Source organism: Biomphalaria glabrata, chromosome 13 (genome assembly GCF_947242115.1).
Source record: "Biomphalaria glabrata chromosome 13, xgBioGlab47.1, whole genome shotgun sequence".
Taxonomy (NCBI): Eukaryota; Metazoa; Mollusca; class Gastropoda; family Planorbidae; genus Biomphalaria; species Biomphalaria glabrata.
Window position 1 is genome coordinate 30,807,703 of NC_074723.1, and position 12,768 is coordinate 30,820,470.

Below are 12,768 nucleotides of genomic sequence, written 5' to 3' on the forward strand. Positions count from 1 at the left end.
TGCAAAATTTAAACTTGATTCTATTGTTGTCAACTTGTTCCTCCCCCCGACAGACCATTGTTTCCACGAGAACTTTTTGAGTTTTATTTCTGCTTGGAGACGAAGCTGACCTGAGCGAGTGTGTTAGTGTTTGAAGTAACGGTATGTCTGATCGCTTATTTTTGGACGGAGGATTGTCTTTTTTGAATCGGGTTTTGTAAATAGTTGTAAGTACATTTGATTAGGAGAACTGTAAAATTATTTCTATTACTTGGAGTATTGACTGTTCATAGTGGATTGTGATTCTGCAATTAGTAGGATATCGGCGACCTGACGATCGGTGAGTTAACTTTCTCCAAAGTCGTAACACTATTTTAAGTGTGGGTGAGAAATAACGTGTACATTTATTTTACCACACAGACAGAATGTGTTGATACAAAGTTGTAAAAAGAAAGTTGTTTACTTTAATAATTTCTTAAAACTATCTTGTTTAAATCATCAACATTTAAAAAAGAGAAATTTAAAAACAAAAATATAGTACAATAAAAAAAATGTTGTATTCTTTAATATTTCCAAACAAACTATATTAAATGTAAATATTTCGACACGTATTAGCTATTATCAAGATAATCTAGTTTTCAGTGAAACAATCTCAGTATTTAAGAATAATATTTGTTTAGATGCTTTATTTTTACTCTCACGTATCAAGACTTTGACATTCATCAAAATGTGAGTTTTACTTTCTTTCTCTCAGTTTCATCTCACTAAAGGTAACACTGTCAGATCCAGTTAGACCATACCAGTGTAATCCATTGCCTGCTGATTTACTTCCCCATTTCCCGTTAAGAGTGTTAGGACGACAATCATTGTACCACCAAGCACCTGAATAGAGTTGTGCACAGTTTATACCTAACTTGTCGTTATCTCTATCAAAAGTACTAAAGTACATGTTTTTATGATCTAATAAGCCATCAGGTGCATTTCCTGAATATTTTCCAATCTGTAGTTGATATTTCTCAGTCTCACTCAATACTTTAAAGTTTTCGTACTGCGCAAAGTATAACTTGTTGATATATTTTAAATCTATTCTTAAATCATATTGTCCAGTAGAAGTTAAATTAAAAATATTTTCATTTCCCAGATAAAATTCACCAATATTGTAATCTCCAAAGCCGTCACGATACTCCTTCCAGTCTCTATAGAAATCTACTTTCCCGTTGATTCTTCTCTGAAAGATGATCCATCCACCGCCGTCTGTCTTGGTGTCACACATGACCTTTAACCCGGAAGCTAAAGTCACAAAGACACGGGCTTTAGTACTGGTAACGCTACGACAAGATGTAGGTGGCACAAAGTTATACAGAAGTAGTCTATTAACTGTAAAATAATAAATAGAAAATGTAATTTATTTATTAATACATAAATAATAGTTTAAATAATAAAAACAAATAACGTTCTCTGAAATAAACGCATTAAAAATGTGTAGTTTCTTATATATGGGTATATTCATTAATCAATATTTTGTTTTTGTCATTCTCAACGATTAAGACAAAATTTGATCTTTAACCACACTGTGTAGGCCAGTGGTCTTCAACGGGGGCGATATCGCCCCCAAGGGGGCGTTTTCGAGATTTTGGGGGGCGCTACGAGCCAAAGGGGCGGTAGGGGGGCGCTGGGCACAATGGGGGGCGGTAAGGGGGCGCTGGGCATAAAGGGGTAAAGAAGAAACTAATGGTGCACTGAAACAAAACAAAATAAAATCTTCAGCATTAAAGCTGGCAAACTACATGTAGACAAGTTCTAGTTAGCTGGCTTCTAATTGAAGAACAGAAACAACGTTAGAAATGGAGTTCGGGAATCCCATTTTCTAGTTTAAATGCTTACTCTGTTATTGTAACTGTGAAGTATAGTGTCCTTAGATCTTGCGCGCATTAACGTTTATGATTTAATAAACAAACTAGGTGATAAGCTATTTAGGTTATAGTTTATTTTATCTACATATGCTAATATATTGATATGTAAATATTAATTACTAATTTCCATTACAGCAAACATTTTTTAAAATGAAGTTTATAAGATCACTATTCATTTTAAATTAGGTCTAACTTATAATGCATACTAATTAGCGTTTCCTCTTTAAAAAACTGCTTGCATAACTAATTTTAAAAATGAGATTTTTCGCTTTCAGAAAAAAAAAAGTATCCGTTGCATCAGAACTTTGAATGGTCTAAAATATTGTGATGTCGGATTTTCAATATCTTATCTAGTTTACGAGATCTAAACGGGACGGACAGACGGACAGACATTTCGCACAAAACTAATAGCGTCTTTTCCCCTTTCGGGAGCCGCTAAAAAACGGCAAAACAGGATTTGTTTTAGTGGCCTCTTAGAAAAATGCATAGCTTTATTTTTTAAATCTTATGATATTGTTTGAAAATTGATTAATACTAATTAAAAAAAACAACAACATATGTTACACAAAAGACTTTTTTCTGTTAGACATGGAATATTATTTCAAAATTGTCTAGTTATGTAGCTTATGACGACATGTAGGGAACCATCAGTGGTTCTACAGTGGCTTCATAAGTAATGTAGAATAAAGAACAGATCTATCCACCATTCACCTTGTCAGTATTGATACACAGGCAACATCTAAATAAAAATTTCATTTCTATTCGAACCTAATTATAAAATTGTAAATAAAATACAAAAATAAAATACAAATTGATTTTGTAGTGAATTCAACAATAATAATGTTTATATTAAAAATAAAAATAAATTTACAATTAAACCTGAAACCACTGGGCCCTAATATTCCAAAATTCTTAGGATTTGAAAGAAATTCATGACAATCGTATTAATTTTTGTGTGTAGTCACTGCAAATTATTTCACATAATTTTTGTATAATGATAATATTTCCAATGCCTTCGATTCCGAAGATTGCGGCTGAGTGCAGTGTTTCACATAACTACGCAAACCCAGTTGCAACCTGCATATTTTCCCGAATTTTATGCAGACATAGCCGTTGTCTGCTGGCGATCTATTTAAGTTTTCTTTCCGTATTTAGCGCCTGTCTTGAATAATGGCTTTTCTTTGAGTCTCAAATGTTTGGCCCGCAGCTTTTATGAGAGCTCTCCAATTGTCTCTCTCAGAGGCCAGTTGCTGCCAGTGAATGCTGCCAGTTACTTTCCTCTAAGCCAGTGAGGGCATCTTTATAGCGCTTACGGGGGGAGGGGAAGGGCACCTCTGCAACTTCGTCCTACTCTAAGCTCGCCAAAGAAGATCGCCTTTGGCATGCGGTCGTCTCCCATGCGGGATAAGTGTTATTGACAGCATAAAAATTAAGAAATAAATGACCTTTTGTTCAAATTTGCCTTCTCACGCTTGTTTATAAGTGTTTTTCTTACAGGGGGGCGCTGGCGGATTTTTTAAAACAAAAAATTCGAAAAGGGGGCGGTAAGCCAAAAAAGGTTGAAGACCACTGGTGTAGACCAATGATGCCCAACCTATGGATTTGATACTTAATTAACAGGTTATTTGATAATTATAATTAATTTTTTTACGAGTCAGACAAAACCTTTATTTCTCTGCTTAAATGTGAGTAACACCGGCTCATTTTGTGATCTCTTTTTGATAAATATTTAATATTAATAATAATTTAATAATAATTTTATTTATAAAGCGCTGTTAACAAACAAAATGTAGTCTCAAGGCGCTGTAATAACATTACAAACACAGACACGACAGCTAAAATGACAGTTAATCTAAAAAAGGTTTAAACAGATAGGTCTTAATGTTCTTCTTAAAAGTGACGTAGCATGTTGTCTGTCTGAGATCAATAGGGATTGAGTTCCAAACCTTTGGTCCGTGAACTGAAAAAGCCCGCAGCTTTTGAGGGAGAAACGTGGCAATGCTAAAACCGTTGAGTCCATTGAGCGCAGGGCTCTATGGGAGACATATGGAGTAATCAGTTCGCTAAGGTACAAGGGCATGTCATTGTTATATATACACTAATGATAAAAGAAATGTACATTGCTATTAGGAAATCTTTAAGAAAAATTTGGAATACACAATTAATACAGTAAATATGGAAACTTTACATAACAAAAGTTAAAGTAAAAGTTTCGATTTGCAACATTTTGGCGACAACGTATTGGTGACGCCGTTGATGCCATGTAGGCGTTTTGTCGCCATGAGTTTTTTCATGTCGTTGTTTTAGAAAACACTCAAAATTTGTTTAATATTTGAAAAATTAAAACTAAAAACATGAAAATGTATGAAGAACGACTAAAATAGTTTTCCCTTTGTTAACAAAATGAACAAATAAATATTAAATGACTATTATTAACTATACTAGGTGAGATTAGGCTGTTGCTTTCCAACACGCCATACATTTCAGGTGAAATTATCATTTTCAGTTACAGAAAAATATTACTCTCACCTATACTTCACGTGGCCTAAACATTACATTGTCAAAAAAAAAAAAGTTGTCAGATTGCAACAAAAAAATTAAATTTGGCGTTTAAAGAAAAACAAGAAATTTGATTTCATGAAGATATTACAAAAATAGACATAAAAAGATGCAAACAAAATTATCTTAAGTTATGTTTAAAATAATTTTTAACTAACAAATTGTAAGCTTAAGGCTTTGTTACTGCACAACAATTTTGAACTTTTTTATTCCATTGTTAATAAAATTGATGAATAAAACGTAACTAACAATTGTACATTTTACATGTTTTGCTTATGAGAAACCTGTGTATTTATGTTTCTTGTATATTGTATATGCTATCGTATTTTGTTTAATCTAATAAAGTACTTTTTTGTTTGTAATGCGCAGTTTTAAAACAATTTTTTTAACGGAGAATAAAGATTATTATTGTTATTATAATTATACATAAGATCACGATTTTTTTACAAAGAGACAGAGAGAGAGAAACAGAGACAGAGAGAGAGAGACAGAGACAGAGACAGATAGACAGAGAGGGGGGGGGAATAGTGTTAGGCGTTACCGCGCTGTTTCTATTGTAGAATATTGTTTATTTAAAGAATAAAAACTTTACCTTCATGAATCTGGATTTCTACTTCTTTTAATGCTGCTGAGAAATTAGCTACCGTCATGGTCAGATTCTCTTGGAAGATAGTCATGTTGTGTTTATTTATATCAATATTTTCACGAATGCTTTCACTATTTTGGTGTTTAGCGTCCAAATCTTCTTTAATGCTCATAATATCTTGTTTTGTATTATTCATGTCCTCTTTAAGACTGATAATATCTTGTTGCTTAGCATCCAAATCTTTATTATTGTTTTTAACATATTGTTTTGTAGTATTCATATCCTCTTTAAGACTGATAATATCTTGTTGCTTAGTATCCAAATCTTCTTTAATTGTCTTTAGTTTGCGTTGATTCTCTCGTACACTTTCTTTGTCTACTTCAGCCTGTCTTTGTACTTTCTGTATTACTTTCACCAAATCATCAAGTGTTGGACTTTGTACTGTAATTGTTAACATTTCATTCATCTTATCAAATCTTCCATCTGAATGACTGACATGAGTTTCACAAAAATAGTTTCCAGATTCTGAATGTTTCAAATAGTGCCATGTGACTTGAAGATAGGAATCTTTTGATTCGTTGTCAAAGATTTCACCTTCAACATTTTTTAAATTATCTCCTTGAATGGTTGTAACAACGGGTTGATGTTTATTTATATATGCAATGACACCATTAGTCTCTGTAAAAAATGTAAATACTTTTAAGTAAATATCATTAAAGCAAATGACAAATAGAGTCTACTGAGGAATTCACTTTTTATATTGACGAATATGTGTCTATACTTAAATTCAATATGACAATATATTGCTATAGGCCTATCATTGTATTGGTCTCCTGCGGGCCGTTTTAATTTTTGATACTCGTGTCACATGACCGAAAAGATAAAAAAAAAAATGAAATTGATATGAAACAAATTTATTACAAATCAGTGGCTCTAATACTTACATAATTAATCTATCTATCTATCTATCTATCTATCTATCTATCTATCTATCTATCTATCTATCTATCTATCTATCTATCTATCTATTTATCTATCTTTCTTTCTATCTATCATCTATCTATCTATCTATCTATCTATCTATCTATCTATCTATCTATCTATCTATCTATCTATCTATTTATCTATCTATTTATCTATCTATCTATTTATCTATCTATCTTTCTATCTATCTATCTATTTATCTATTTATCTATTTATCTATTTATCTATTTATCTATTTATCTATTTATCTATTTATCTATCTATCTATCTGTCTATCTGTCTGTATGTTTTGATCCATCTATAATTTTAAATACATATAAATTCATAGTTTTATGAACTTTCTAGTTCTTTTTCAAACTGTCAGGTAGGGTTGAGACTTTGTCACTAGGAACTCTAGGCCAGCAAAAGTGAACAAGAGCTCGCCCTCAACGGCCTGAATGAAAACAGTGTACACTGTTCTGTCTGGCGGGGGAGGGGGGGTTAGACTCGCGGCTAGAGGCTGAGTACACCGGGACCCAATCATTTTACTTTTCTATAACAGGCTAACCGTGCAGCACACGGCTTTTATGTAACAGGAAAACGCCTGGATTGTGACAAGGTTGTGGGAGTTTTTTTACAACTCCGTACAGTGCAATGAGGATGCTCTCACACCCCCTTAGGCACCCCCACCGGAATCTTGTTTTGTTACCCTTTAGCCTAGTCATTAATTCGTACGATCTTTTCCACCCGGGAGCAACTATGCGGCAGGGTAGCACCCCCAAGACTATCAGGTTAAAAAATATTGCTGGTACACAATTTTTAAACTTTATGATTAGTAAGACATAAATATTAGCCTAGTGAATTTAAAATTGTGAAACTACCATGAAGTATAAACAGAGATTGAATAGTAGAAGTTTCCTTATGACCTTGGCTTAAAGTCTGTAGAAGAATAAAAATCATTTAAAAATGGGATTTAGTTTTTCAATACTCAATGGAAACAAATATGTACTTTACACAAAAATGTCGACGAAAAATAGACAAAATATCAACTTAGCTTTTGAAACAATAATTGTTTGCTGTGAATAAACACTTTTACATATTGAATATTGTTTATTTTTACATATCATATTATATTGTTAAGTTGCTAATTTTTCTCTATATCTTAAAAAATGATTGAAAAAATGTTAAGAAAATAAAAAAAAACATGACAAAGACATTGCTTCAAAGGTACATGTAAACACTTGACCCTGGGTAGCGATGCTAGGTCAGATATGACCACTTACTTATACATTATTAAATAAGTTTTACTTTTATTTCATAAAAAATAGAAACAACAAAAAACTAACCAAAAAATAATATACACTTTGGATTTTATATCTGTGTTTTGAAATGACAATGGGCTAAAAATATATTGTACTTAACATGCCAGGAGGCTGATTTCAATCAATGATTTTCATATTTTACAAATGGTTTAACTTGCTTATTATACAAACAAGATAGAAAAAAAAGTTATTGAACAATTACCTTATATGAACACTTTAATGTCAAAGGCTCAATTAGTTCTTGAATAATGTCAGAACTTCCGTAAAATTGAAATCTTGATTCTGGAAATAATGTAAGAATTTAAACCTCAATTTCTAATATTCATATAGTATTTCTTTGTCGCTTACTGAAAATAAAACGTTAAAACTAACATATTAAACCATAAACCTTCGGAGACTCGTGGTGAATACACTTAGCCCTCGGTGAATTTAATTGAGAGTCAAATCTAAGGATTGCATTGTATGGTACTTTTTATATTAAATTACAGTGGGCCATACTAGAATATACCTTTTTTCTTTTGAAATTAAGTAGCTTTATTTGATCTTGCAGTCTGTAGGTCAACTGATGTAAATATCATCTGCTTTTTTTGCCCGAAGTATAACTTAAATAAAATGTTTCTATCAAAATGATTTAAGACAGCGGTTCTCAACCTTTTGTTCTCGGCGACCCCTTTTTACAATCTTCCAGTCTGCCGCGACCCCCCCCCCCCTTCCCCGCATACACACAAAGCAATAGAAGAGTAGACGCTATAGCTTTTCACTACCATGCATAAAAAAACAACATTTAGCTGCTACACATAATAAAGATTCGTAAACCATGAAATCTATGAATAAAAGATAATTAAAAACTATGCACAAGTTGATCAAATAATTAAATTTTAATAAAACTTTAGATGAATTTGAATCAATAACCAATATATATCGTTTTATATTTTTGGCGTCGCACTGTGAAAAGTGGCGCACATAAGTTGATCAAATAATTAAGCTTAATGAAACTTTAAATGAATTTGAATCACTTGCCAACACATGTAGTTTTATATAGGAATAGAAAACAACGCTGGCAGAAGAAAAACGCTTTAGATAAAAAAAAAGGGCAATGACACTAGCTCCAGCTGGAATAAACTGCACTGTGTTCACCTTCAGTGAAGTCCATTAGGGCGTCGGCGCCATATGCGCCATTATCCCCTTGGTGGTTAGAAAGGCTTTTATCCAATTACCAGGCCTGGACATGGGGCTCTTCACCCCTGTCCTGTCTGAGGGCTTCCAGCGGTAGACGGTCATATCGGTTGATTAGTCCAGACCGGGCCGTGCCGTGTACACAGCGCTCCGTCCCCGTTCCTGAGCCCCACTCGCTATAAGTGGCCGAGAACAGAGCTAACTGCGGGGAGCTTGTCTCATATTCCTATACTGCAAACCGCCATTATTCGGCGCCTTCGACATAAACGGAGGCCACGCACTATTCCGCGCAAGGACCGCCACTCCAGCTAACGGGATACTGATGACGGCCCCCATGTGGAACGGCGTGGCGGACTTTTTGAACTGGTGTGCGGGCTACTTGTTCCATCCTTACCCCGAGTAAGATAAAAAAAAAAAAAGGTCACCCAGGGGGACCCGCAAGGACCTGATTCGCTACTCGTACTTAGACTATCTAGGTCCACCCCTAGACGTTTCCAACAGAGGGCCACGCTGAGGCAACGGGTAGCTGGAGTTCCTCCGGCCAAGTTTGAAACAGAACACTCCAGGCGCACATGAGTCTCACCAGCCACTTAGGGAGGCACAAAATCCCAATGCAAAGCACTGAGCCCCTTGGATGACAAAAGTGGTCATCATCAAACCACGATGGACGAACTATAAAAAAAACAAACTTACTTTGATTGACCTCAGAGGGCTCATGTTTCTTTAAAGAACATTGAAAGCTCTCATTTTTCTTATAACGACGTATCTCTTCAATTAAAGCGGTCGAGTTATTCTCATATTCTACTGCCATCTTATCAAACAAAGAAATATTCGTCCCATCTGCATTGTCTCCAGTGACATTACATCTATATACTAATGCATCAAACTGAGTTGGATTTTGTAGAATTAAAGTTATATATAGGTTTCCAAAACTGATTTGTGAAAATTTTAATTGATGAAGTTTTTTGAGATTAAGTGTCGAAGAGTTTAATGTAAATAGATCTTCAAATTCTCTGATAGTTTCATTATAACGAGAAAGAGTTAGAGATTTGATAACTTTAATATGTTGAACTTTGTTGTTGGTTATAGAACAGTTGATCACAAGTTGTGGTGTTATTTCTGGTGAAATAACGCTTGGTTGGACATCAATGACAAGTTCTGAAAAAAAAGTACAATTGTATTTCTGAAATATAACATTTTCTAAATAAGTGTAGTTTAAATTACCAAAGTGAAAAAAATATAACTAAATATTAAATAGTTTGATAAGTTTTTCTATTACAAAGTAAATCCTCTTTAAATTAGAACAGCGGTTCTTAACCTTTTAAGATCGGCGACCCCTTTTTACAATTCCCTCTCTGTCGCGACCCCTCCCCCCCCCCACACACACACATACAGCAATAGAAGAGTAGACAATAGCGATCCATATTTTTGATGGTCTTAGGAGACCCCTGGAAAATCCTCCATCGACCCCCAAGTGGGTCGAGACCCTACGTGCGGTAAACTTTATAGAATTAAGTCAAGGAATTTAAAAAAAAAAAAAAAACATAATTGTAGTAGACTTTTCTAATCTCCTTGGTTAATAACTACATAATAAAGAAAGAGAATATGATTTCTCTTTGATTTTTTTGATAGACTACATCTTTACGCCACTTCACTTATGTAGGATTCAGGATATCAATAGAATGAACAACAATGGCTGTTAACATCGAAAAAGGTTCACATCTAACCATTAACAATATAACAAAGAGAACGTGAAGTCAGATTGCTTTAGTATTCTACGACGTCATAATATTAATAATAATAATATTTATTGTCTTGATCTGCTTTTATTGATAAAAAAAAAACGAAAAAAAAACCGCTATCATTATTGACATTGCCGTACCACTGAATTATAACATAAACAAAAATTGAAATGGAAAAACTAAGAAAATATGGAAGTCATCGGACGTAATCAAAATAGTTATATCAGAAAATTCTCTTTTCAGACCTTACGATCTATAGGGCAGATGATGTGATGTTTTCTATGGCCCACGGTTTTTATGAGGGTGTCATGTGGCCAGCACAAAGACCAATCGCATTTTTCTAACTAATGTCAGGTACCGATTAGAGCTAGGTGGACATAGAGGCGCCCAAGCTCCCGGAAATAAAAAAAAAACATAAGTAATAATAATATTGGTGAATTTAGTTACAGTCACGTGTTTTAGTTCTATGCTTTTATAAAACTGCATTTTTTCAGCCTAGGTGTCACCTTTTAATAGGGGATGGGTCATTCGGTGCGGCCTTTACCCATCGCACCCTCGATACTGACTCCGCTGCTAGAGTATAATGGAAGATGTTTGTGACGATCCGTCCGCTATGTAGAAACAATTGACCTCATTAAATTACACACATATGTTTGTTTGTTTGTTTGTTTTTGGTCATATTAATCGCCACGAAAAAGTGTGTATCCAGACTTATTTCTCATCACTCCGCCATGTCACTTTGACTTTCGTAAGTCAAACCACATTTGCCATTCATCAGTTTAACCCATCTGGCCTATGACTCTTTTTGTTCTATTCAAGTCTGTCAATCTTGATACTTTCACATAATTAAGCCAGTTACCCATTAGAGTTGTGTGGCATCTTAGAAAAAAGAAACTCAAAATTACAAATTTTACCGTTATTTAAACCTAATCCCCCTTGGTTTTAACTCCAAGTCTCTAAGCCACCACGACCCTTACACACACACACACACACAAAATGAACTGACCTGAAGATGACATGAAAATTAGGGACACCCAAAGTGCCAGTCGTAGAAAGAAGGCCATTGTGGTACTAGTGACAAACAAGGGAGAGAATACTGGTTTATATAGTTCAAAGACAAGTGATAAGCTCATGTCTTAGTCTGCAAGAAACTTTCTTATTAGTTCAAAATACAACAACATCTCTTAAGTCAACATAACGTCCTGGTATCTAATAGGACAAGCGTGACCAGAGAGACATCCTTGACCAGTATGACTTGAACAATTATCAAGAAATGTAATAGTCTGTAACGTAATGAGTTGAGATAATGAGAGAAAGAGTGAGACAAAACAAAGATTGACGCGGCCGTAAACACTGACACGTTACAGTCCAGTGGTCTTCAACCTGTTTTGGCCTACCGCCCCCTTTTCGTATTTTTTCTTTTAAAAAATCCGCCAGCCCCCCCCCCCCCCCCAATTCTCTTCTAAAAAGCGTGAGAAGGTAAAGTTGAACAAAATATGATTTATTTCTTAATTAGTATGCTGCCAATAACACTTATCCCGCATGGGAGACGACTACATGCTAAAGGAGATCCTTTTTGACGAGCTTAGAGGAGGAGTTACAGAGGTGCCCCCGTAAGCGCTATAAAGATCGATGTCCTTAAGCAGTAATTCATTTAATATATTGATAAAAGAACAAGGTTACAAAGACAGTTTGTGTGGAAACATAAACAGAAAAATCGACCCCCGAAGTAGTCCACCCAGGCAGCCTTTGTTTTCAATTAACATTTAAATATCAATATATTAACATATGTAGATAAAATAAACTATAACCTAAAAGGCGTATTAACTAGTTTGTTTATCAAATCATAAACACTTATGCGCGCAAGATCTAAGGACACTAGATACTCTATCAAAAGAGTAAGAATTTAAAAATAGAAAATGGGATTCTCAAACTCAATTTCTAAAGTTGTTTCTGTTCTTAAATTAGAAACAAGCTAACTAGAACTAGGATAGTTGTCTGGTTTTGCGGTTTGCGCGCTGGACTGTCGTTTGCATTTATCGATGATCCCGTGTTCAAACCCTGCCCGCTCCCATCCCCCGTCGTCATGCGGGAGGTTTGGATTAGGAAGTAAACTATCTTCAACTCTGAAGGAACATCCGAAACATGTCAAACATTTTACAAACAACTTGTCTATATGTAGTTTGCCAGAGTTTAATGTTGAAGTTTTTTTTGTTTTGTTTTGTTTTAATGCATCTTGAGTTTCTTCTTTCCTCCTTTATGCCCAGCGCCTCCTTACCGCCCCCTATTGTGTCCAGCGCCCCCCCTACAGCCCCTTCGGCTCCCAGCGCCCCCCAAAATCTCAAAAACGCCCCCAAGGGGGCGATAGCACCCTGTTGAAGACCACTGTTATAGTCCCATCCAGTAAAATGATTACAAAGTAGGAGACAGGATGGTGACATACAGAAAACGTCCTAGTTGGTAAAAAACAAAAAAAGCTGAGTAATGACAAAAAAGTGGGCGTACATGTCTTTAGTTTTAATTACTTA

General features: G+C 34.7%; 1 protein-coding gene across 1 annotated transcript; it reads right to left on the minus strand.

The window, feature by feature from the left end:
• Positions 1-512: 512 nt before the first annotated feature.
• On the minus strand, positions 513-11,365 carry LOC129922516 (angiopoietin-2-like). Its single transcript, XM_056009049.1, has 6 exons — positions 11,247-11,365; positions 9,192-9,656; positions 7,525-7,604; positions 6,882-6,939; positions 5,044-5,715; positions 513-1,356 (listed from the first exon to the last, which is right to left on the minus strand). Exons 1-6 carry the CDS (start codon positions 11,302-11,304, stop codon positions 716-718), a joined length of 1,974 nt encoding a protein of 657 aa, XP_055865024.1. The 5' UTR covers positions 11,305-11,365; the 3' UTR covers positions 513-715.
• Between the last annotated feature and the right edge of the window lie 1,403 nt (positions 11,366-12,768).

Bases quoted from the DNA above. Each gene is read 5' to 3' on its own strand.
- LOC129922516 (XM_056009049.1), bottom strand. From the start codon at position 11,304: ATGGCCTTCTTTCTACGACTGGCACTTTGGGTGTCCCTAATTTTCATG. The intron at 6,940-7,524 runs GTAATTGTTCAA...ATTCTTCTACAG, and splicing joins CATTAAAGTGTTCATATAAG to ACTTTAAGCCAAGGTCATAA. The intron at 5,716-6,881 runs GTAGTTTCACAA...CATTTTTTACAG, and splicing joins ATCTCTGTTTATACTTCATG to AGACTAATGGTGTCATTGCA.